This window comes from Gorilla gorilla, chromosome 4, assembly GCF_029281585.2.
Source record: "Gorilla gorilla gorilla isolate KB3781 chromosome 4, NHGRI_mGorGor1-v2.1_pri, whole genome shotgun sequence".
NCBI classification, from domain to species: Eukaryota; Metazoa; Chordata; class Mammalia; order Primates; family Hominidae; genus Gorilla; species Gorilla gorilla.
In genome coordinates, this window is record NC_073228.2 from 85,404,814 (window position 1) to 85,432,064 (window position 27,251).

The following is a 27,251-nucleotide window of genomic DNA, read 5'->3' on the forward strand; positions in this document are numbered from 1 at the left end:
AGAAATGTTTTATTACATTCCTAAAATATTTTTTGAATCCCCTGAGACTTTGAAAAAATTTTTAAGATGGGGTCTTACCCTGTCACCCAGGCTGGAGTGCAGTGATGCAATCATAGCTCACTGAAGCCTCAAACACCTGGGCTCCAGCGATCCTTCCGCCTCAGCCTCCTGAGTTGCTGGGATTACAATAGGCATGAGCCACTACACCCAGCTGAATCCCCTAAGACTTAGTCTTTAGTGCTCCTTCGGTCTTTTGTAAATTTCATCTCTTCTTACAAACTTATCTTTCACTTTTCCATAAATGATTCCTAAATCTGCAGCTAGCCCTAAAATCCCAGGTTTCAGTCCCATCTTTTCACCTGCCTGCTGAATGTTCCTACTGGGATGCTCCACTAATACTTCAAATTCAATATGGCTTTAAACAGACTCACTTTCCCCTGGGGAAAAAATGAGTTGACCTTTTTGTCTCTTTTTTCACTACAATTATGTTCCAAGCCATGAGGCCTGAATCTCAAGTTGCTCTTTACTTGACATTCCCTCCAGTCCCCATAGCCAGCCCCACATCCCCGCTTATTTCCTTCAGGCATCTGCTATGACCAGCTTGAGTCTTTCTATGACCATCCTTATAGGAAAGAGCAGCTCCTATCTTCCTCATCCCAATACCTAACACTATAGCTTTGTTCGCTCTCTACCAGATTATAGGTTACACGAAGGCAGGAATTTTGATTCTTGTTCATTGCTATATCCCTAGAAATGCTTGGAATGTATGAAGCATTTGCATTTGTTGAATGAGTTAATTCAATGAGTGATATAAAAGGAATCAACAGAGAGATGATGCAAGTGACTGGGTAGCTCTTAGATTGGATAATCAAGAGGAGGCCTCTGTGGAAATTTTAAAGCTGAAATCTGAAATGACACAAAGGAACCAGTCTTGAGTTAGCCAAAACCCCTAAAGAGAGAATGAGTTTGCCATATGTGAGGGACAGAAAGGAGTGTAGCTGAAGCCTAGAGAAGGGCCACATCAGGGCTATTCTGACCACCCTATTTAAAACAGAATCTGCATCTCCATCCTAACACTGGCACTCCTGGTTCCTCTTACTTTGCTTTATGTTTTTCTGTGTCATTTATCACCTTCTACCATATTAAGTTATTTGTTATATGTGTCGTTTTTGTTCCATCTCTCTGCTAGAATATAATCTCCACGGGGGGTGGATTCTTGTCTGTTCACTGATATACCCCAAATGCCTAAAACAGTACTTAGCACATAGTAGGCCCATAATATGTATTTATCATTTGACGAAGTCAGAGAGGTGGTGGGGGCAGTATCACACTGGAAAATTTAGGAAGCCATGGGAAAGTTTTGGTTTTATTCCCCTAACAGCTTTATTGAGATATAATTCACATACGATAAAATTCACACTTTTAAAGTGTACAACTAACTGGATTTTAAACTAGTCAGAGTTGTACAACCATCGCCATTAATTCCAGGACATGTTATCACCCCATCAACAGCCAATACCCTTAAGCAGTTGCTCCCTATCTCTTCCTTCCCCCAGCTACTGGCTACTAATTTACTTTCTATCTCTATACAGTTGCCTGTTCTGGACACTTTATGTAAATGGAATCATGCAATATGTGGTTTTTTGTGATTGGCTTCCTTCAGTTAACATGATGTTTTCAAGATTCATCCATAATAATCTATTGTATAGATATACCACATTTTATTCATCAGTTGATGGGCATTTGGGTGTTTGCCACTTTTTGGTTATTATTAACAAGGCTACTGTGAACATTTGTGTATAATCTTGTGAGGACATGTTTTCATTTCTCTTGGATATATACCTAGGAGTATATACCTAGAATATTTTTCTAAGTGACTATACCATTCGATAATCTAATCAGCAATGTATGAGAGTTTCAATTATCCACATCCTTGGCAACACTTGATTTTGTTTCTCCTTTTTATTTTTGTCATCCCAGTGGGTGTAAAGTGGAATCTCATTGTGGTTTTGATTTGCATCCCCTAATGACTAATGATGTAGAATGCCTTTTCATGTGTTTATTGGCCATTTGTTACATGATCTCTGCAGAAATGTCCATTCAAATTCTTTTCCTGTATTTTTTAATTGGGTTGTTATTTATTGCAGAATTGAAACGGCTTTATTTATTCTATATACAAATTCTTTAACAGGTTTATGATTTGCAAATGTTTTCTCTCATTCTGTGGTTTGTCTTTTGACTTTCTTGATGGTGTCCTTTAAGGCACAAAAATTTTAAATTTTGATGGAGTTCATCTTATCTGATTTTTCTTTTTATTCTTGTGTTTTTGATGTTATCTTTGATGTCACATCTAGGAAACCACTGTCTAACCCAAGAGTATTAGTCCGTTCCCACACTGCTATAAAGAACTACCCAAGGCTGGGTAATTTATAAAGAAAAGAGGTTTAGGCCAGGTACAGTGGCTCACGCCTGTAATCCCAGCACTTTGGGAGGCTAAGGTGGGCGGATCACCTGAGGTCAGGAGTTCAAGACCAGCCTGGCCAACATGGCGAAACCCCGACTCTACTAAAAATACAAAAATTAGCCAGGCGCAGTGGTGGGCACATGTAATCCCAGCTACTCAGGAGGCTGAGGCAGGAGAATCACTGGAACCCGGGAAGTGGAGGCTGCAGTGAGCCGAGATCGTGCCACTGCACACCAGCCTGGGCAAGAAAGTGAGACTCCATCCCTCCCCCCAAAAAAAAGAGGTTTAATTGACTCACAGTTTCACAGGCTATACAGGAAGCATGGCTAAGAGGCCTCAGGAAACTTAAAATCATGGCAGAGGTTGAATGGGAAGCAGGCACAATCTTTACATGGTGGAGCAGGAGAGATAGAGTGAAGGGGGAGGTGCTACACACTTTCAAACAACCAGATTTTATGAGAACTCTGTCATGAGAACAGCAAGGGGAAGTCTGCCCCGATGATTGAATCACTTCCCATCAGGCCCCTCCTTCAACACTGGGAATCACAATTTGACATGAGAGAGGTGGGGACATAGAGCCAAACCATATCACCAAGGTCTGGTTTTCTTCTGAGTTTTATATTTTTAGTTCTTATACTTAGGTTCACAATTTTTTTTTTTTTTTTTGGAGACGGAGTCTGTAGGTAGCCCAGGCTGGAGTGCAGTGGCACAATCTCTGCTCACTGCAACCTCCACCTCCCAGGTTCAAGCTATTCTCCCACCTCAGCCTCCCAAGTAGCTGGGACTACAGGCATGCTGGACCATGCCTGGCTAATTTTTGTATTTTTAGTAGAGACAGGGTTTCACCATGATGGCCAGGCTAGTCTCGAACTCCTGACCTCAGGTGATCTGCCTGCCTCGGCCTCCCAAAGTGCTGGGATTACAGGTGTGAGCCACTATGCCTGGCCCATAATTCAATTTTAATTACTTTTGTGTATATGACTGGAGGTAGGGAATCCAACATCATGTTTTGCATGTGGATATCCAGTTTTCCCAGCACTGTTTGTTGAAAATTTTAGAGTATTCTTTCTCCATTAAATTGTTTTGGTTTCCTTTTTGAAATCATTGACCACAAATATAACAGTATATTTTTGGACTCTCAGTTCTATTCCAATGATCCTTATGTATATCCTTATGCCAGTACCACACTTTTGATTACTATAGCTTTGTACTAAGTTTTGAAATCAGTAAGTGTAAGTCCTCAAACTTTTCAAGTTTATTTTCTCTTGTTTATTTTCTCTTCTCTATTTTCCCTTATATTTCCATATGAATCTCACAATGAGCATTAGTTCATCAATTTCTGCAAAAAAGCCAGCTTCAGTTTCGATAGGGATTGTGTTGAGTCTGTAGATGAATTTGGGGAATATGGCCATCTTAACAATATTAAGTTTCCTGATCCATGAACATAGGGGTCATGATTCTCCTTATTTTCCTTTTAAGTTTTTACCTAGCTTCTTGTTTGCCTCAACTAGTATCACTGCATCAGGCAGCTATGATGTTAAACAATTGCTGCTGATTGTTTTCCACCACACTCAGGAGATGGGGCTGTTTGCACTAAATAAGTGCTAAATCAAAGGCAAGCTTTAGAAAGAGGCTTTTCCAGAGAACTGCCAAGCAGGAAAAACAGTGATAGTTTTCTGGGGATGTTTGTTGGGGGAGAGCTCCAATTCCCCACCCCCACCTCCCCAGTGGCTATTAGGCTGCTATTTTTCACAGCAACTGTAATTGTGAGATTGCTGATTTTCAAAACTACTTAGGACCTGCTGGAGAAGAGAATGGGAATAGGACAAGTTGAAATGCTACAAAACTCATGCTCTTACAGAGATTCAGCTGCTTTTCTTGAATAAACTCTCCTTGTATTGTTGCAAGCCTTTGATTCACTTCCAGAGTTCTGAAAAAGCTTATTTGGATAATTTTTGCTAAAGTTTTTGTTACCATTATGAAACAGGTTCCTAGTTGACTATTCTGGACATCCTTCTCCCTGTTGGAAAGCTGTTGTGGTTTCTCAAATAACAACTGTATTGTAATATAATTCACGTATCATATAATTGACTATTTAAAGTGTATAATTCAATGGTTTTAGTATATTCACAGAGCTATGCAACCATAACCACAATCAATTTTAGAGCATCTTCAACACTTTCAAAAGAAATCCATACCAAGCTGGGCGCAGTGGCTCACGCCCTTAATCCCAGCACTTTGGGAGGCCAAGGCGGGCGGATTATCTGAGGTTGGGAATTTGAGACCAGCCTGACCAACATGGAGAAACCCCGTATCTACTAAAAATACAAAATTAGCTGGGCGTTGTGCTGCATGCCTGTAATCCCAGCTACTTGGGAGGCCGAGGCAGGAGAATCGCTTGAACCCGGGAGGTGGAGGTTGCAGTGAGCTGAGATAGCGCCATTGCACTCCAGCCTGGGCAAAAAGAGCGAAACTGTCTCAAAAAAAAAAAAAGAAACCCATACCCATTAGCAGTCATTCATCCTTCCTATCCGCCAATGCTCACAGACACCCCACCCACCCTACCCTAAGCACCCATGAACCTACTTTCTTTCTCTAAATATTTGCCTACTCTCCTCATTGGGAAGTTTTAAGCTAGGAAGTGACATGCTGTGACAAACCTTTTTAAAAAATATCATTCTGGCTGCTATATGGAGAATAAATTGTAGGAGTACAAGAGTAAACACAGAGAGAGAAATTAGGAAGCTCTTGCAGTAAGAAATGATAGTGTCTTAGACTAGGGCGGTGAATGTGAAGATAGAGAGAAATGGACATAAATTTTGTTTCTGGCAGGAGGGTGAACCTCCAATTTGTCTTACCACCAAAAATACACCCCCAAAATGTGGAATAAATTTATTTTTCAATCTCCTTAAAAGCATAACTGAGTTTACAAGAAAGCACAGAACCTACAGAGGCCAGATATTAAGTGAATGCAGGAGCTTCAGAAGATAAGCCGGTGCTGAAGCTGAGGGTATCTGCTGAATCCTAAAAACTTTGAGCTGCCTGGGGAAAGAAAATAAAGTCAAGGGCCTACTTACTATGGGCAGTATGGTTGAAGAACTTTGCATAAAGCAGAGACCGAAGAGCTATACCCTCAACGTAAGAGTGAATGAGACATAAGCTTGCCCTAAAGAAGACACGAAGAAAACTTGTTGCCTATCTCCACTTTGGCATTGGGTGGCAGGGGAGAAAAATTGTCCACTATCACCTGAGTTTTCAGTCTTAATTCATACTGCTTGTATGGTCAAATTGGCCTCAACTTGAGATCTTCATTTAAAAATCTGCTGGCAACTGGCAGAATCATGACAATCCATCCTGGCAGCCCTCGACTACAACCTAGGCCTCAAAGAATTCACACAAAATTCAAGGGACCAGACTTCATGATAAAATCACAAAAACACACAAGAAAATATGACATTATGAATAAGAGCCGGCAGCAGCAACGAGTAGTAAAATCAATCCTGCAAACATTTCAGGTTTGGGAATTATTAGACAAAATATAAACAAGTATGCTTTGTGTTTTGTTTTGTTTGGGCCACTATAACCAAATACTATAAACTAAACCAGATGGCTTATAAACAACAGAAATTTTTATTTCTTACAGTTCTGGAGACTAAAAAGTCCAAGATCAAGGTGCCAACAGATTCAGTGTCTGTGAAGGCCGGCTCTCTGGTTCAATAGATAGTGCCTTCTTGGCCTGGCAAGGTGGCTCACGTCTGTAATCCTAGCACTCTGGGAGGCCCAGGTGGGTGGATCGCTTGAATCCAGCAGCTCAAGACCGGCCTGGGCAACATGGCAAAACCCCGTCTCTACAAAAAATACAAAATTTAGCAGAACGTGGTGGCTTGCACCTGTAGTCCCAGCTACTTGGGAAGCTGGGGGGAAAGGATTGCTTGAGCCTAGGAGGTCAAGGCTGCAGTAAGCTAAGATGGCACCACTGTACTTCAGTCTGGATGACAGAGACAGAGCAAGACCTTGTCTCAAAAAAAGAGAAAAGAAAAAAACCAGATAGTGCCTTCTTGCTGTGTCCTCATATGGTAGAAGGGACAAACAAACTCCTTCAGGCCTCTTTTGTAAGGGCACCAGAGGGCTCAGCCCTCATGACCAAATCACCTCTCAAATGCTCTATTTTAATAGTATCAGCTTGGGGGTTAGGATTTCAATATATGAATTTGGGGAGGATATAACATTCAGACCATAGCCATTCATATATTTAAAGAAATTTTAAAAATGGAAAATTTGGGCAAGGAATAGGAGATTGTTTAAAAAAACAAACAAACAAACAAAAAACTACCAGACTTAAAAAGTAACCAATAGAAACTTCTAGAATTGAAATATATAACTGAAATTGAAATTCTATTTTAGGTCAAAAAATGATAAAGTGGGCCAAGTGCAGTGGCTCACGCCTATAATCCTAGCACTTTGGTGGGGCTGAGGTTGGTGGATTGCCTGAGCTCAGGAGTTCAAGACCAGCCTGGGCAACATGGTGAAACCCCGACACTACTAAAATACAAAAAATTATCTGGGCATGGTGGTGCATGCCTGTAGTCCCAGCTACCCGGGAGGCTGAGGCACAAGAATTGCTTGAACCTGGGAGGCAAAGGTTGCGGTGAGTGGAGATTGTGCCACTGCACTCCAGCCTGGAAACAAAGCAAGACTCTGTCTCAAAAAAGAAAGATAAGGTGAACAGAACACTGAACTGGAAGATGAATCTAAAGAAATTCAAATATACCACAGAGAAATGCTGAGATCAATATATGTGAAAAGGGGTTAACAGATATTGAGGACAGAATGAGAAGGCCTCACAAATTTATAATTGAATGGGAAAGAGGCAGTATTTTTTTAAATGGCCAAGAATTTCTCAGAATCATTGAGGCTTTTCTTTTTCCTTTCAGGAAACTCAATATATCCCAAGAAGTTTAAATAAGAAGAAATACACAATTAGGCATTACAGTGTATTGCAGAACCATAAAATAAGGAGATTATTTTAAAGCATTCAGAGAGAAAATACATTACCTACAAAGAAAAACAATATTCTCTGTCACAGTAACAGTGAAAGCCAGGAAATGGTGTATAATGTCTTTAATATTATTTAATATTATTCCGGAAGGCGGAAGTTGCAGTGAGCCGAGATGGCCCATTGCACTACAGCCTAGGCAACAAGAGGGAAACTCTGTCTCAAAAAAAAAAAAAAAAAAAAAAAAAAGTACCCACATACAAGTTAGATAATAAGAATTTAAAAGAAAAAGGGAAGTTGGCGTGGGTGGGGGTTGATTTTAAATAAGGGGCTTAGGAAAGGCCTCTTTTATAAGATAGGTTTTGAGGATAGACCAAAAGGAGGTGAGGGAGTAAGCCTTGGTGTATTAGTCTGTTCTCAACAGTACTTCTATGAAGAAATACCCCCGACAGTAATTTATAAAGGAAAGAGGTTTAATTACTCACAGTTCTGCATAGCTGAGAAGTCCTCAGGAAACTTAAAATCATGGTGGAAGGCAAAGGAGAAGCAGGCACCTTCTTCACAGGGCAGAGGATGGAGGGAGTGCTAGCAGGGGAAATGCCAGACGCTTATAAAACCATCAGATCTCGTGAGACTCACTCATTTTCATGAGAACAGCACGGGAGAATCCGCCTCATGATTCAATTACCTCCTTCACCTGGTCCTGCCCTTGACATGTGGGGATTATAGGGATTACAATTCAAGGTGAAATGTGGGTGGGGACACAGCAAAAGCATATCACCTTGGGTATCCTGAGGTGAGAGAATAGATAAATGCAATTATACTGAGGAAGGAGCATGCCTGGTATATCAAAAAGAAAAAAAAAAAAACACCAAAAAAACAAAACAGCAGAGAGACCAATATGGCTGGAAAAGAATGAAGGAACAACTAGTAAAAGATCATATAGTTAACAAGGCTCAGATCCTGTAGGCCCTATCAGTCAGTTTCTGCTAAGTAACAATCACAAAATCTCAGAAGTATACAAGAATAACCATTTATTTAGCTCATGCCCGTGGGTCAGAGATCTAGGCTGGGCATACCTAGACAGCCCTGCAAAACCTAGCTGGGCTTGTCCACATCCATCTGCAGTTCAGTTTGGGTTCGGCTGATCTAAGCTGGACTCAGATGAAGCAGGTCTGTTCCACGTGTCTCTCTTCCCTTTCCTGGGACCATCAGACTAACCTTGGCATGTTTTTCTCATGACAGTGGCAGAAATGCAAGAAGGAAAGTCCATTGCAAAAATACTTTTCAAGCCTTTGATTGCATGATGTCTGCTAACATTCCATTGATGTGTCACATGGTCAAGCCCAGAGACAAGGAGTAGGAAAGTATACTCCATTCATGAATGAAAGGTGACAGAATGAATAGTTCTGAATAGTCATCTAGTGTACCACACAGACTCTTATAGACCATTATGAGACTGTGGCTCTTACCCTGTGATATGCAAAATTGTTAATGAGTTTTGAGGAGAAATGTGACATGATCAGGTACTGGGTTGAAAGTAGAATGAAGAGAGGAGCAAAAAAGAGAAATGGGAAGATAGGTTTTATATATATATATGTATATGTGTGTGTACATGTATATGTATATGTACATATATATGTGTATGTACATGTATATGTGTATGTACATGTATATGTGTATGTACATGTATGTGTGCATGTATATGTGTATGTACATGTATGTGTGCATGTATATGTGTATGTACATGTATGTGTGCATGTGTATGTGTATGTACATGTATGTGTACGTGTACGTGTATGTGTATATGTACGTGTACGTGTATGTGTACATATACATATACATGTACATATACTCTGTCTAAAAATATATATATGTATATATACATGTACATATACATACATATATATATATATATATATATATATATATTTTTTTTTTTTTTTAGACAGAGTCTCACTCTGTTGGCCAGGCTGGAGTGCAGTGGTGTGATCTTGGCTCACTGCAACCTCTGCCTCCTGGGCTCAAGCAATTCTTCTGCCTCAGCCTCCCAAGCAGCTGGGATTACAGGCATGTGCCACCACGCCCGACTAATTTTTGTTTTTTAATAGAGATGGGGTTTCACCATGTTGGCCAGGATGGTCTCGAACTCTTGACCTCAGTTAATCTGCCTGCCTTGGCCTCCCAAAGTGCTGAGATTACAAGTGTGAGCCACTGTGCCAGGCAGGGAAGATAGGTTATTATCCAGATGAGAGAAGATAGCGTTTTGGATTAGGGCTTTAGTGGTAAAGTTGATAAGAAGTAGTAAGGTTCTCATTATATTTTTGACAAAAAGCCAGTAGAATTTGCTGAAGGAAAGGGAATTTGTGGGGGGAAAGGTGGCAGAATTTGGGTGGTCTGTTTTGGAAATACTGACTTTGAGATGACTATTGTCCTAATGGAAATACCAAATAAGTACTTAAGTATACAAGCATGAAGTTCAGGAGAAATTAAGCCTAGAGACATAGATGTGGGAATTTCTGGTAAATAGATGGCTTTTAAACACAGATACTGGTTAGACTCACTGAGGAATAGATACAGAGGAGAAGAGGCCAAGGCCAGAGCCCTAGGGTAACCTAATATTGAGAGGTCTGATGGAACAGGAAGAACCACAAGAAAAGGCTTTAAAAATAGAATTAGTGATGTAGGAGGGATTCTAAGAGTGTGACATCATGGAAGTCAAGAAGAGAAAATGTTGCAAAAAGAAGCAAGGAGTCAACTTCACTGAAGGCTGCTCAGAGACTAAGTAAGTCAAGAACAGGGCCATTAGATTTGGCAATAGAAAAGACATAGTTGATCCTGATAACAGAAGTATTGTGGAGTAGTGGAGGTGGGAGTATAGTTAGGTAAATAAAATAAAGGTGTGAAGACCACCTCTATAGACCACTGCAATAGACATGGGGTGGGATTTAGGAAATGCATCCAGAAAAAGTATCATTTTATTTTAAGAGATACCTGTGGTTATGAAAATTAATCCAGTGGAGGTAAAGAAACTCCTGAAGCAGAGAAAAAAGAGAACTGATGGAGGGGAGTCCTGGAGAAGGTGAGAGAAAGTGTTCTCTGCTAGGGGTAGAGATATTTCATCCATTATAACAGAAGAAAAAGCAAAGAGGTGAAAGGCGCATGGATGGGAATAGGAGAAGACTCCTGCCTGATGGTTTATATTTTCTCAATGAATATTTTTTGAAGTTCATGACCTGAGTCAGGGTAAGAGACATGAGAAGCTTGAGGGAAGAGGACTCAGTGTGAAATAGCAAACATCCAGGGAGATGGAGTAGAATTACCAGCCTCCTAAGCACCCTGTTAAAATGTGTGGTCATGAACTTAAAGTGAGACCAGTACACAATTTTCACCTGCTGTGTGCAGGAATGAAGTATTATGAATAGTTTAATTTAGCCATAGTTGGGGTTTTTGTCAGAGAAGCTGAATGAAAGGACAGAGGTGCAGTGTTTTCCAGGGAGTGATTATAATGATGGACCACGGAATCTAAGCCGGACAAGGAAACGGGGCGGGGCGGGGGGGGGGGGGCATGTAAAGCGGGAATGAGTTGTGTCCAGTGATAAAAATACTTTTTTTCTAATCTATTTTCAGTATCCCCAAAATATCCCTAAATTGGATGTGAAAGGTGGTATCAGGTATATAATTTTTATAGGGTGCTTCATCCTTGCAGGTGTAAAATGAGAAAGGCATTTTTAATATCAGATTTCTCTGACTTTTGAATCTGGAGATGGTTTACTGTCAATAACTGTGAAGGGTTTGAGAGTCTTGCTTTCTCTTTTTAGAGACAGTGTCTCACAGTGTCTCACTCTGTCTCCCAGGCTGGAGTGTAGTGGCATGATCATGGCTCACTGCAGCCATGACTCCAGGGCTCAAGCAATCCTCCTACCTCGGCCTCCCAAGTGGCTGGGACTACAGGCATGCACCACCATGCCTGGTTGATTTTTTCATTTTTCATAGAGATGGAGTCTTGTTATGTTGCCCAGGCTGGTCGCGAACTGGGCTCAAGTGATCCATGTGCCTCAGCCTTCAAAAGTGCTGGGATTACAGGCATGAGCCACTGCACACCCAGCCCTGAGATTCTTTTTTTTTTTTTTTTTTTTTTTTTTGTGAGACGAAGTCTCGCCCTGTTGCCAGGCTTGAGTGCACTGGCGTGATCTCGGCTCACTGCAACCTCCACGTCCTGGGTTCAAGCATTCTCCTGCCTCAGCCTTGTGAGTAGCTGGGATTACAGGCGCATGCCACCACGTCTGGCTAATTTTGTATTTTTAGTACAGATGGGGTTTCTCCATGTTGGTCAGGCTGGTCTCAAGCTCCCCACCTCAGGTGATCTGCCCACCTCACCCTCCCAAAGTGCTGGGATTACATGCATGAGCCACCACGCCTGGCCAAGAGTCTTAATATTAAGTTAGCCTCTTATTGTTTTGTGGATGTTGACAAAAGACACAAGACTTTTGGTTCAGAGATGAAGGACTGCATTACTCATGACACAGCAAGCAGCACAAGTATCAGCATATTTGTATTGCTTTCCTTTCCCTCCAAGTCCCACAGAGGTGACAAGAAGGGCCTAGTGAATGCTGCAGACATATTGGGCTTGTGTCACAGCTGAGGAACCAAAGGCTGATAACTTTTTGCGCAAGTAGTAAGCACTGTAGCAGGCAGCAAACAAGCCAGGCCTCCTCTGCCCAGAGAGTGAGCAGTTACACTGAATCATGCTGTGGTCACCTTGACCTACATAGTTGTCTATGGGACTAGCTACAGAAATTGCTCAGAATTGGTAGACAGATTAGTCCTGTAGCCTGGCACACTCAGCAAGAATGTGCAAGACCACCCAGGGCTCATGGTGAGCTTCCTGTCCCCATAGTTTTAATACTTTGGAAAGGGGAAATAAATTATGAGCAAACTTAATAGTTCTTATTTTAATAATTTACTCTAAACCACAAGACTTATTCCTTTATATGTATTTTTCAACATATATTTTCTTTTTTTAACTTAATCGAAATATGATAGTATCAACATATATTTTCAAGACTATCCTTATAACTATGCCAGTAAAAATGTCCAAGCTTATTTCTGAAATGTGTAATAAGAAATATAAACAAAACCATGTGATTATATATATGTGTATGTGTGTGTGTGTATATATATTATATATGTGTGTGTGTGTATATATATATACATATATACATATATGTATATATATACATATGTGCGTGTATATATATACACACACATATATAATATATATACACACACACACATATATATATATACATACACACACATATATATATACTAGTTTCTTTCCATTATTTATTAAAATTGATCATTTCCTAAAGATGTTTGAGTACAGGGTAAACTATATTCTGATTCATTTTTACATTTCTTTCACTAGATTTTTTTCTAAAACAAACATAATAGAGAAACCGAATGCAGATTAGTAACTAGATTGCATTGAAACCAGGAAGAATTAATAGGAATGAGCTTCCTTTTTTTTTGTTGAGACAGAGTCTCGCTCTGTTGCGCAGGCTGGAGTGCAGTGGCACGATCTCTGCAAACTGCAACCTTCGCCTCCCAGGTTCAAGCAATTATCCTGCCTCAGCCTCCTGAGTAGCTGGGATTACAGGTGCGCAGCACCACACCCAGCTAATTTTTGTATTTTTAGTAGAGACAGGGTTTCACTATGTTGGTCAGGCTGGTCTCGAACTCCTGACCTCAGGTGATCCACCCGCCTTGGCCTCCCAAAGTGCTGGGATTACAGGCGTGAGCCACCGCGGCTGGCTGAGATTCCTTTCTTAATCAAAAAGCTTTTGGTCCTGTTAGAAGCACTTGAAAACCCTTACCATCAAAAAAACAGCATGAAATTTTGAGTGTCCCTTAAGGATACTTTGACACTCCAAAGAAAAAAAATCAGTGTGACTAATTTTTCTAGGTTTCCTCTGTCCTTAGTTTCCAGGGGGCTGACTGCTGATGAACTAACTTAGCTGCTTACCCTTGGAGCAAACGCGTTTGCTTAAAGCCTGGACATCAAAGAGAGTAGGGGAAGATGGTCTTTAATTCAGCTGTCTTTAATTTTCTCTCGCTCTGTTGAAGTCTCACCAGGTTCTTTGCTTTCCTAGAATGTGCCAGAAACACTCCCTGCTTAGGGACTTTGCCTTGCCTAGTCCTTCGGTAGGAAGCATGCTGCATCCAGAGATCCTCAGCCCACTCCCTCTCTGCCTGCAGGCTTTTGCTCAAATATCCCTCAAGGAAGCCTACACTGACCACCCTACTTAAAATATCAACCACCACCCCCAACCCTTCCCCAGCACTCTTCATCTTTACCCTGCTTAATTTTTCCTTATATCTTCTAATATTCCATATTAATTTTATTTATGATGTGAACAGAGTATGCTTCTGTTTCTTGCTAAACCCGCAGTGCCTAAGATGTGTCTAGCACAAAGTTCTCAATAAGTATCTGAATGAATGAAAGAGTGAGCATATTCCTAAGAAAAAGGAAAATGCAAACTTAAGAGCTATTGTTAACTTTTACAACTGGAACGCCTTAGTTAATCTTGGCATTGTTTTAGACAATAGATTTCAAACTTTTGGAAATGCCCTAAGGAGAGCCTAAATGCATTGCTATCTTATCTTCTTGCCATGCTCGTTTAGCATTTCTAAAGTCCAGTAGTCCTGAAAATGAGCTCTTCAATTCAGGATATGCCAAATGATCCAAGAAAGCGCCAGGTGGATGAGTCCTATGTTTTTGTTCAGAAACATAAAAGTGAAATATATTTAAAAAAGGGGTAGAAGGGATTGTTTGGCACTAAGATAGGTGAAAATGGGAAAGCAGGACCTGTCTGCATTATTATAAGACTGGGACAAACTGAATAGAACAGCACTATCTAAAGAATCTTCTGTGATCATGGAAATATTCTATATCTGTATAGTCCAATTTGATAGCCACTAACCACAGGTGACTAATAATACTTGAAATGGGGCTCGTATGGTGGGAGAATTGATTTTTGAAATTTATTAAATTTTAATTAAATAGCACACGTGGCTAGTGCTATTTAATGACACATATTGGGGAATGCAGGAATAGACTATGCCTCTGTTGTAAATTAGAGTGGGCAACCTCTTTATGTCTCAGAGTGATCCAGCTATCATCACTCTATTCCTTTAACTTCACAATGTTTCCGTTACTATTCAGGAAAACATTTCAAAAAATGTAAACTCAAAGACCTAGGCTAGGCAGACAGCATTTGGAAGTGTCTCAATTGTAGGTGAGGTCTGAAATTTTAGTTTAATGTAACCCCTTCATTACTAATTTTGTTGACTTTTTCAAAATGTAAAAATATTCTCAAAACCATCTCTACTTCTGGAATACAATATATAATTATTTTAATCCACATATCCACTCTTCTTACATATATAAATGTTAATGTATAAAATTGCAGAACAGTCCAAAGTTCATGTAAATGAAAACTTGCTGGCACAGGAAAAATGAAAATAATTATAACCAGGCTTACCTTGTGTGAATAGATGGGTGAGTGTTGGCAGGGGGAGCAGAGGTAGAACTTTAGCAAACTAACAGCAGGATGCATCTAATCTGTTAAGTGCTCCCACCAATAATGGAGACTCCTTCAACTTTTAAAACGTGTCCCTGAGAGGAGGCTAGCTTGCCATATTCTGGCTTGTCTCATGAGTTAAGACAAATCACAGAGGAGAATACTGAATGTTGAAGTCTACAGAATAAAGTGCTAATGTAATGGTTATGAAAGAGATCTCGGTCAATATTCTCTTTCTCCGTAATACTACATTTTGCAGGTACCTTGTGTGTCTATTAGAGCAATAGACACTAAATTGGTCAGCCACCTGGAATATATGTTAAATGACACAAGTAAAGTTGTTCTTATTACTAAAATTGATTGGATTTCATTATGTTTTAATGTCTCCCTAATTTAAATCTCTAGACTATGTAATACATCTTGTCAAATGCTCCTGACATATAGACACCTGCTGCACAAGGAAGAATGCCATACATTAATCAACGAGTCAACTTAGCAAATCATCATTTTAGATTTTATAATTTTTTTTGGAATTTCACACAGAATGCATGTTTCACCTCTCTAACCTAAAAATGTTTATGATAATTTAAACTAAATTCATGCCACTTTATAGAACACCTAGTATTGCATACAGGCAATTTTCCACTATCTGTGCCCCTGGAAGAGGCAGAGCCACAGATGACTTAGAACAGAATTCTAAAGCTCTTTTAACGCTTATCCAAATCACTGGTATTTGACTTAAGATGTATTTTGTTTTTTAACTTCGTCACTGCATTTTGCTTAGGGTTATATTAAATTATTTTGTGGCCCCAAAGCTTGACAGATGTCAGGGCTAAGGGTGCTTGGAATTAAAAGTGGGAAATTAAATTACCAGTAATTGAAAGTTGACCTTTAAAATGTGCTTACAAACCCATCATCAGGAGGATTCTCTAAGAACTGTATACAAGAGGCTGCTGTTTCTTCAATGGATTTCGACCAGCCACCAAGATTTCCAGCAAAGTAAGGAAGGATGCTAGCAGACATATGGTTAAAGTAAGATACCTGTTTCAAAAAGAAAGTACAATATTTTAATTTCTTATTGACTTGGAGCTTTTTCAAGAAAGGATCTGAGTCTTGCTGGTGTAGGGGAGGCTAAGACCCTAATCTTCTGGGGGACCTTCTGGAATAGATGATCCGAAAGGATGACCTTAGGACTCCCATAGTGTGGACACAAATTACAACATTACAATTAATTAGGACATCTGGGTAAATTAAGAGATTTTTCGCTATCTGGCAGAGCCAATTAATCTGCAGATGTTTCATCAAACTTACGATGCATGAATTGCTGTCAATAGCATGGATGAGAAATCCAGCACATATGATTTCACTTCTGATGTACTGTGGAGACGGGGGAACCGATGGCAAAATGACCGACTTCACTGCCACTGTGTAAGTGTTACTGAAAGAAAACACTTTCTAAGCTCTTGTGAGAAATAAAGAATAGTTGTTAGAAAATAAATCCCTATAGTTAACCCAATTTATTTATACAGGTAGAAGTGAAACTATGAAGGCCCAGATCTTCTACAAGAGTGGTCTCGTCAGAAAACACTCTACAGGCTACCTTCAAGGTAGGAAATAGTGTTTTCTGCCTTAGAATTGCATATACAATGCTTTGTGTAACTCCATGAAACTGGAGTCAACCACCAAACTGAAGTTTTATTGTGCCCGACAGGGTTGTAATTTCAGTCTCCTTTCCTTTTTAAATTAAAAAAACAGGCCAGGTGCAGTGGCTCACGCCTGTAATCCCAGCACTTTGGGAGGCTGAGGCAGGCAGATCACCTGAGGTCAGGAGTTCGAGGCCATCCTGACCAACATGGAGAAACTCCATCTCTACTAAAAATATAAAATTAGCTGACCATGGTGGCGCATGCCTGTAATCCCAGCTACTTGGGAGGCTGAGGCAGGAGAATCGTTTGAACCCGGGAGGCAGAAGTTGCAGTGAGCTGAGATTGTGCCATTGCACTCCAGCCTGGGCAACACATCATCTAAAATAATAATAATAAAAACAATACCCATTGTTGTTAAAAGAAAAACTCTCAACAATAGAGAACCCTGTAGGCTACAAAATAAAAATCTTCCTCCAGTCCAATTGCGCTCCCATGCTATTTTCTACCCTAGAAGTGAACACTCTTAACATTTTACTGTATAGCCCTCTAGACTTTTTAAAATAAATGTATAAGAATGACATTTATATAAGCAAATGCACACAAAATTTTTTACATAAATATCATTTTACAAATATCGACTACAATTTGATTTTTCATTTAGCAATAAATCTTTGAAGGTGTTTCTCTATCAGTCCCACTATAGCTCCTTCATCCTTTTTAATGATGGTACAATACTTTGTAGTATGGCTCTACCATAATTTATAAGATGGATTTTCCATTTGTTTCTAATATCTTTTGACATAATAAATGATACAACACTGAACATCTGTTAATACTCATATGTGTGTGGGATTATTTGGGACACTTTCTCTTAGAAGCTAGCTGTCATGCTCTGAGAAGTTCAATGTACATTGAAAAACTATGTCTGGATACTCTGATCGACAGCCCCAGCTGACAACCAGCCATGGTGGATGTCTAGCATAGCCAAGCCTTGGTGAATTCTAAACCAATTCCTGATGTCTTATTTGGCTTCCACGACATTTTTACTAATCATGGTATGTTTCAAAGGTTTACTGAATTCCAGTTTTACATTTACGTAGGAAAAGGAACTACTTTAGGATTCTTGCATTGTCCTTTGTAAACAGCTGGCACTTAATAGATGACTGTTAATTTTTAAAATAATAGCTAAAGATTCATCTAGGTATAATTCAAATAAACACAATTCAAGAGCAGAAATATCTACACGGACTTCATTATTTTCACATCAACTTTTAATTTCTATCCTATACTATGAAATATTAATAGAACACTTGGACTGCATATACTCACCCATCTTTGAGAGGTTTTCTTCGTGATACGAGTACTACCAAGTCTTTGGGTTTCTCATCATTCAGTATAGGACAGGTGATGTGATACAGCTGATCATCTTCACTCACCCAGTCTATGACTTCACAGGACCTGTGTATATAGAACAGTGAAAAGCAGGTATACTTTCTACCTGCTCAGGCATTCACTTCCCTTATTTGCTTACATAATCTCATTATTTGTATCCATATTTGCCCCTTCAGCTCACCTAATCATCTCCCTAAAAGCCAGCATTATTGCTCAAGTCTGCCTTTAGAAGAGCTCTTTGAGGCTAGGCATAGTGGCTCATGCCTGTAATCCTAACACCTTGGGAGTCTGAGGTGGGAGGATCACTTGAGGCCAGGAGTTCAGGACTAACCTGGGCAAAATCTTGCAAAACTCTATCTTTATAAAAATTTTTTAAAAAATTATTTGGGTGTGGTGGTGCATGCCTGTAGTCCCAGCTACTCGAGAGGTTGAGGTGGGAATATCACTTGAGCCTGAGAGGTTGAGGCTGCAGTGATCCATGACTGTGCCACTGCAGTCCAGCTTAGATGACACAGTGAGATCTTAAAAACAAAAAAAGCCACAACAAAGAAACAAAAAACGCAAGAGCTCTTTGATCAGAAGGAATAATTCTGCAAGTGATAGAGGATGGTGGCCATCTGACTTCAAGTTCATAATTCTCAATACTTCAGTGAAAGGCATTGAGCTGTTTTACACAAAATTATTTTTCTCCAGGATCAAGTAAAAACATTGTGAGGACTGGTAAATCATACAGTCAGTCCAAGAAGGATTGTTTATATAGATAAAGAAATGTGGTATATTGGAAACCGCACTAGCTTTGGAGTCACACAACTTTCTTTTGACTCCCAGATTGCCACTTACTCGCTACATAAGTTGCGTTAGGCAAGTCATTTGATTTTTTCATCTGTAAAATTTACATAATGATACGTGGGGTTATTGCAAGGATTCAGTGAAAACACCTGGCATAGTACCTGAATCACAGTACATGTACAAGAAAAGTTAGTTGGATTAGAATTCATTCATTCATTCCCCCATTTGTTCAACTTCAATTTGGCTGGAATGTCAAGTGACATAGAGATAGTGGGAGAAACATTTTTAAAGCATAACACCAAAGTTTAGGCACTGTTATTCCTAAAAGCTTGTACTGGTAGAGTATCTACTAAATTGATGCAAGAAAATTGAGAAGTGTTCCTCTTCTCTCAGAATGATTTATTATGATAGCATTAACCACGATGTATCATTCTGATACGGGAGGTGGGCAGGGAAATGTTGGGTAGGGAAGGGCAGGGTCCCTGGTGAGGGCTCCACCCTTGGGCCTGTGCCCACAGACCTAAATGAGGACAGGCATTTCTGTTTTCACACCCCAAAGTTACCTTTTGGCCCACTGCACCCCACATCCTGTGCCCATAAAAAACCCGAGACCCTAGCGGGCTGGATGTTGAGAGGAACAGAGGAACACACTGCCAGACACCAGCAGACGCTGGCAGACCATCGATGGTGGAAAGACATGGAATTCAGTCAGGGGTGGTCAGAGGAGAGTCTGGTGGCTGGGCAGCCTGACTCCAGAAGAAGACCACCTTCCCACTCCATCCTCCTTCTGGCTCCCCATCCATCTTGCTAAAAGCAACTTCCACCACTCAATAAAACCTTGCACCCATCCTCCAAGGCCACGCGTGAGCCGTTTTTTCCAGTACACTAACGCAAGAATCCAGGATACAGAAAGCCCTCTGTTCTTGCAGTAAGGCAGAGGGTCTAATCGAGCTGATTAACACAGGCTGCCTGCAGACAGCAAAACTGAAAGAGCGCATCATAACACACACCCACTGGGGCTTCAGGAGCCATAAACAGTCAACCCTAGATGCTGCCGTGGGGTCAGAGCTCAAAAACACTCCCCACGACTTAAGCGACTTAAGCGTCTGCATGATCCCTCTAGGGGTTTGAGCAGCATGGAAGAAACAAGCCACACCCTTGTCGCAGGCCCTATGAGGAGGATAAGGGAACTCCTCCCATTTCAACTCTAGCATCTGTGCCAATGTAACACGTGACCTCAGAGATGTTTCACTTTAGTGGTATTAAATCATATGTTACATGGTATTTCTAAATCTCTATCACAGTGAGTTTTAGAAAATTTAAAGATGAGCCTCTATCTTGTCAAGATTAGGAAACGCTTAACACATAGGAAGCCCATCTCATCAACCCTTCCGTGTCAACAAGGTGGGCCATGAAGCCCTGCGGGGTGCTATAGCCAAGGTGGCTGGGCCCCAGTGCAGCTGGTCTCTGTCAGTGCAGTTGGCAGGGTGCACAGCTCTGTACTGTGTTCCAGGAAAGGGCCGGGGAGTGGAGGAGATTGGATTAGGGATGCAGGAGACAGGGAGTGGCAGGAGTGGGAGATGTAGGCTAATAGGAGCAGGGACATCATCAGGAGGGGGAGCAGGAAGGCATGCCTTTCACCTCGGGGCTCACACAGCTTGCTCTCTTAGCTTCTCACCAGGGAGGGTTGCTTCACAGAAAAGTAAGGAACTGCCAATGAAATATTGAGAGTATGCAGGATAATTGGATAATCACTTCCTCAAGAGCAATGAGGTTGCATATTAAAGTAGAAGAGTGTAGAATTCAGAGCATGACAGACTTGGGTTCCAATTTGGGTTCCATCACTTTATTGCCTGTGCAATCCTGGCAAGTCTCAAAACTTCTTAAATGGAAATAATATTGACCTTGAAGTTACTGGTAGAATTACAATAGATGTGGGTAAAGCAGGTCAACTCAATATAGATGATAAGTGAGTATAATTTTTGTTTTGTGTCTCTCAATATCACCTGATGCAGTATTCTGTCCAGAGCAAACTTTATTTTTATTTTAATTTTTGACAGGGTCTCCTGTGTCACCCAGGCTAGAGTGCAGTGGTGTGATCTTGGCTCATTGTAGCCTTGACCTCCCAGACTCATGCAGTCCTCCCACCTGGGTCTCCCGGGTAGCTAGGACTACAGGCATGCACTACCATGTCCAGCTAATTTTTGTGTATTTTATAGAGATGGGCTTTCACCATGTTGCCCAGGCTGGTCTTGAACTCCCGGACTCAACTATCCACCTGCCTCAGCCTCCCAAAGTGCTATGCTGGGTTAAACTTCTAAAAATACTCTTTAAACAATGGGTCACACATTGGACGATGGAGATGGACTGCAATATGGAGATCATCTTTTACATTATGTCAAGGTTGATTGAGAAAAATTTTTAAATTTGTTCTTACACAAAATGGGGGTCCCACAAAGGTCGCTTTGTAAAGTCAGACAAGAGACGATAAGCCAAATGTGCTGGACTTCCCACGTGCTTTTCAACCCAAACAGATAAAACATCATGCTCTTCCAGAGTATATATTTTTATCTAAAAGACAACAAAAAAATTAAATTACGAAAGAAAACTGATGCTTTTACTTTAGAAACCATATGCATATATATGTAGTCATAGACCAATTGCACTAACTAAAGCATCTTATTTCCCGGATGAAATTGAAGCCCCATGGCAATTTCTCTTCAAATAATGGGATGTCTAGAGGTCTGTCCAGGATGCTGTAGTCTCGTGTCCTCTAAACAATAGTGACTTGAGGGTGGGCTATTTAATTATTGCACAACAGTTTTTTTTTTTCTCATGAAAAATGTAAAAGCCTAGGCCTTTCTCTCCTTGTCTCTTTGTGATGTTTCCCTGCCTCTACTGAGGAAAAAAAGAAAATATCACCAGACTGCTAGGCAGGTCAGCACCTCATCTCCCTCAAAAGAGCAGAGTCAAGGCTATAGCTTAGGACACTTTCCCAGGATGTCAGGCGTGTCTTCAAGTGGGCCAAGGGGATCCAGGAACTGAATCAACCACCTCTAGAACCATCTCAGCCTCTTAGCAGGGCCCCTGGAGCACCATATTTCCTCAGCACGAAGCATCCTTTCATTTCTGAATCACAGTGGCTGGATCATCCTTCTGAAAGGCCAGTTCCCGGTTTCCTAATGCACATTATTCCTTAGGTAAGAGGAGGCTTGTCTTGGGGAGCCATTTGACATATACTTAAGCATGAATGCATCCCTTGCTACTCTGAGCTTTTCTTCTACTGTGTTTTTGACAATAATCAGAGATGTGTATTCAGTTAAGAACACATTTCTATCCTTCCCGTTTTCTTTATCTCTTTCAGGATACTTTGAAGTTAGTGTTGAAATTTGCTACCTTATAACCATTCCCATGGCAACGAGCTGTGAGAAAACAAACAAATATGGGGTTAGGACTTCACTGCAGGAATCAAGCAGATGGAAAAAATCAGGCTGTAAAGGAGAAGGCTTTATTTAAACATAAATATCAATAAGAGAATGAAAAAATGAGAAATTAACTACAAGCTGCTCAGAAAGGAAACAAGTGATTATTTGCTTACACCATTTAACCTCTCCAATTGAACTTGGTTCCAAGCCTCCCTTTAAATCCAGCCTGCAAAGGAAGACATGATTGAGGCTGTGAGCACTTATCAAACACCAAGAAAACTATGGATGGGGCTCCAGGTGGCTGGTGAGACACACCCTAATTAGCATGGGCATGCCTAACTTTGCCCCCAGCACAGGGGGAGTTGAAGGAGTTTCATTGGTGTATATCCAGAGAGATTATCAGATTCATCAGTCATCCAATTGGTGGTTGGTAGGTAAGTGGCTCTAGGATGGCCTGCTGGGGCTCTGCAATCTCAGAGGAGCTGAGGGCAGGTGGCCAGGGTGAACTCCATAGTGCCAGTCCTAATCTGCCCTTGGGGCAGCCATGCTCCATTCTGGTGGAACAAGATGGAGTGGAATGCAATATTGTGCTGAGCACTTATTAAGAGTTGAATTATGTCTCTACTCTTCCACCCCCAAATTCATATGCTGTAGCCCCAACCTCCTGTACCTCAGAATCTGACCTTATATGGAAATGGGGCTCTTGCAGATGTAATTAGTCAAGATGAGGTTGTGCTGTGGTAGGATGGGCCCCTAATCCAATATGACTGGCATCCTTATTAAAAAGGGACATTGGACATAGACATGCTTATAGGGAGAACACATGTGATGACAAGGGTGGAGATCTGGTGATGTTTCTATAAGCCAAGGAATGCCAAAGACTGACAGAAAATCACCAGAAGCTAGGAGACAAGCATGGAACAGATTGTCCCTCACAGGCTCAGAAAGAAGCAACCCTGCTGACATCTTGGTCTCAGACTACCAGCTTCCAGAATTGTGAGACAATAGATTTCTAATGTGTCCACTACCCAGTTTGTGGTCCTCTGTTATAGCAGCCCTAGGAAACTAATACAGCACTTTTCTGGGGGGGCTGCTCCCCAGGTTGCAGTCACATGCTTCTGCTTCCTATCCTGGAGCCAAACCAAACATCAAGCTAAGTTGTAACCACCACTGAATTCTGCCCTTACAGAGCTCTCTTGACTTATCCAATGTCAGGTACTGGATGAGCAAATTCGATTTTGATCTTTCCCCTAGAAGGTGAGGGTAGCAGAAAGTCCCCATTGCCCTGCTGTATAAATCGATGATATTGATGCAAACAAAGCAGACAAGGAAATGCAGTAGTTAGTTTTGGTTCTCTTTAAACCCTGCTAATAAAGGCCAGCTTTTGCTTAGTGAAAAAATTTTCCAGGAACAATTCTCCAAGAAAATGAATTACCTTTCACATTTGGGAATATAGAGATTCAATTTATTTATTTATTTGTAACCAACTGATATGGATTGGATTTGTGATTTCAACCAAATCTCATGTCGAATTGTAATCCCCAGTGTTGGAGCAGGGACCTGGTGGGAGGTGACTGGATCATGGGAGTGGACTTCCCCCTTGCTGTTCTTGTGATAGTGCCCCCTTGCTGTTCTTGTGATAGTGACTGAGTTCTCATGAGATCTGGTTGTTTGAAAGTGTGTGGCACCTCCCCCTCTCTCTTCCTCCTGCTCTAGCCATGTAGGACGTGCCTGCTTCCTCTTCACCTTCTGCCACGATTATAAGTTTCCTGAGGCCTCCCCAGCCATGCTTCCTGTGCAGTCTGTGGAACTGTGGGCCAATTAAGCATCTTTTCTTTACCAATCACCCAGCCTCAGGTAGTTCTTTATAGCAATGTGAGGATGAACTAATACGCCAACTCAAATGTTTTCTTTATCATTTGATGGTTGGAGAATTTCATTCTATGAAATGAAGCTTAAAGCAAGCAGGCTCAAAATCTGCTGGAGCTTGCTAACATTTTATTAGTGATATCATTGTTTTCATTCTAATAAGATTCTTTTTGAATTTGAATTTAATGTCTTATACAAATAGTATAAGAGGGCTTGCAATCCCAACACTTTGGGAGGTCGAGGTGGGCAGATCACCTGAGGTCAGGAGTTTGAGACCAACCTGGCAACATGGTGAAACCCTGTCTCTACTGAAAACACAAAAATTATCCAGGGGTGGTGGCACATGCCTGTAGTCCCAGCTACTTGGGAGGCTGAGGCACGAGAATCCCTGGAACCCGGGAGGGGGAGTTGTAGTGAACCAAGATCACACCACTGCACTCCAACCTGGGCAAAGAGTGAGACTCTGTCTCAAAAAACAAACAGTACAAGAGGAAACAACTAAAAATTTGAGAATTTTTGTACCATCTATTGACAAATATGTTATGGAGACTACACTGTGGTAAAGAGGGCAAAAGTGGTTTTTACAGAAGCCTAGGGGAGCCTTCATTTTCCTTGGAGGTATCTGGAGATGACCACGGGGGCCAAGCAGGTGGGGGTCGGAAGGGCGGAGCTCTGGGCCCAGCCCCTCCCCCGGCTCCATGAGAATAGCTCCCCTCTGGTCTGTTTCCTATACTAGGTGTCTGTCCTGTGTAAAGGTTTTCAGGTGGTTCATATCATTCTGGCTTTCATCATAATTTTCCCAGTACATCCCCAGGTCTTCCTTAAATAAAAAGTTACTCCTGTCAGGCCAGTCTCCTACTCAATGCTAATTTCCACCAGGAGAACTTGGCTTAAACTACCCACTGCCTAGAAAGCCCTATTTCTCCCTCAGCAATCCACTCCTGACACTGTCTTCAAGGAGGTAAGAATGGCCTCCTCTCTAAAGTTCTCCCTATATAACTGTCTTCTCTTGGAATTGCCTGTAAGAGCTGACTTTTATGGTTTAAGCACTGTAATCTCTCACTTGTTAATAAACGACCTTATAATTATTCTTCAGCTGTTTCACATACCTGTGTGATGTTTCCAAAATATACATTTTGCTCCTTGTATTACTACTACAATTAATTCTATCATTATACATGAAACATGAAATGAATTAAAACCATAAGCCCTATCCAATTTCATCACATATACTACAATCTTAGATTTTTACCATCTAATTTATATTGAAAACCTGGAAAAAACATGATTTTTTTTTTTAGAGATGAAGTCATTTTATGTTGCCCAGGCTGGCCTCAAACTCCTAGGCTCAAGCAATCCTTCTACCTCAGATTCCCGAGTAGCTGGGACTACAGGTGGATGCTGTCAGACCCGGCTTTGAGGAAAGTATGATTCTTTTTTTTTTTTTTTTTGATATAGGGTCTCACTCTGTTGCCCAGGCTGGAGTGCAGCTGCACAATCTCAGCTCACTGCAACCTCTGCCTCCCAGGTTCAAGTGATTCTCATGCCTAAGCCTCCCAAGCAGCTGAGATTACAGGTGCCCGCCATGACACCCAGCTAATTTTTTATTTTTAGTAGAGATGGGGTTTCACCATGTTGATCAGGCTGGTCTTGAACTCCTGACCTCAAGTGATCCACCCACTTTGGCCTCCCAAACTGCTGGGATTACATACAGGTGTGAGCCACCGCGCCTGCCCAGAAAGTATGATTGTTTTTTGTTTTGTTTTGTTTTGTTTTGTTTTGTTTTTTTGAGATGGAGTCTCACTCTGTTGCCCAGGCTTGAGTGCAGTAACACGATCTCGGTCCACTGCAACCTCTGCCGCCCAGGTTCAAGCAATTCTCCTGTCTCAGCCTCCCAAATAGCTGGGATTACAGGCGCCTGCCACTGCCCCTGTCTAATTTTTGTAGTTTTAGTAGAGACAGTGTTTCACCATCTTGGCCAGGCTGGTCTTGAACCCCTGACCTTGTGATCCACCTGCCTCGGCCTCCCAAAGTGTTGGGATTACAGGCGTCAGCCACTGAGCCTGGCCCAAAAGTATGATTCTTAACAGACAACTGTGTTGTAAGAATTATTCCACTAAAAGGTGACAGAAAAAATTAGAGTCATATTTTGAAATTAAAAACATATAAGCTGTAAAACATGGGAGAGAAGAGGAGGAAAACTCTTCAAAAACATCTTTTATCAGATTTTTAAAATCAGATTTTTATCATAAATATAATCTTTAAAGGAGAAATTCATATTCAATGGAAATAACACAAGAATATTACTTTATACAATATCCTCTAGTAACTATCTATATAAGAATGAAGAATTAATCATTGATAGCTCTCCCACAACACTAGCAAATTTATTTGGGTATGCTTTGGGCCACACCCTCCCAAAGAACTGCAGTTTTAATATATTCTACGACTTCACTAAATATGTTCTTTCAGTTCATTCCAGACATGAATTTATTCTTTCCACTGCTGCTCATGAATGCTCAGATGCCAGCAATGAAGAAAGAAGCAGGTTTTATAATAGTGAAAGAAAACAAAGTAGTGAAGCATCTTTTATGAAAGATAAACAAATGCATTAGTTAAACCTGTGTTTCTGCATCACTGAACCAGGCAAAGACAGAAACTTAACTGGATCCAAATGGGATAAGGAAGACCTCTAAAGGATTTAATTATGAGGACAGAGAACTCATAAAAGGAAACAACCAAAAACAAAACATTCAGAAGAAGTCAAAGTCAGAGTTGAAATGAATCAATGAAGTAGCATCTGAATTTACTTAGATTTAAAGGTAAAGTAACAATATAATTTATCATCCAAACTGGAACACCAAGAGACTGTTAATAATTATGATGGGACAACAGGTGTAAGCCAGAGCTGTCCCAGGAAAATCAGGACATATGGTCATCCTATTTCATAGGCTGCTGCTTCACTGATGATGAAAATCCATGCATACTGAAATATGAATGTAGCCAAAGTGCTGGCATTAGTGAGCATCTCTGAAGTGCCAGGCGCTCCTATGGTCTGGGTGTAGTGGTGAGCAGATTGGCCCT

General features: G+C 40.9%; 1 protein-coding gene across 3 annotated transcripts in view; it reads right to left on the reverse strand.

Moving 5' to 3' along the window:
* The window catches only part of ACOT12 (acyl-CoA thioesterase 12), an 85,059-nt gene that overhangs the window by 4,399 nt on the left and 53,409 nt on the right, over window positions 1-27,251 (reverse strand). Inside the window, exons 12-15 of one of the 3 annotated variants that reach the window (XM_055386154.2) lie at window positions 21,311-21,444; window positions 18,022-18,150; window positions 16,358-16,484; window positions 15,957-16,087 (exon numbers count right to left, since the gene is read on the reverse strand). In XM_055386154.2, coding sequence (XP_055242129.2) covers window positions 15,957-16,087; window positions 16,358-16,484; window positions 18,022-18,150; window positions 21,311-21,444 — 521 coding nt within the window. Of the gene's footprint in view, window positions 1-15,533; window positions 16,088-16,357; window positions 16,485-18,021; window positions 18,151-21,310; window positions 21,445-27,251 lie in introns of those variants that run through there. The other 2 variants (XM_055386155.2, XM_004042230.5) reach the window with 2 other exon arrangements.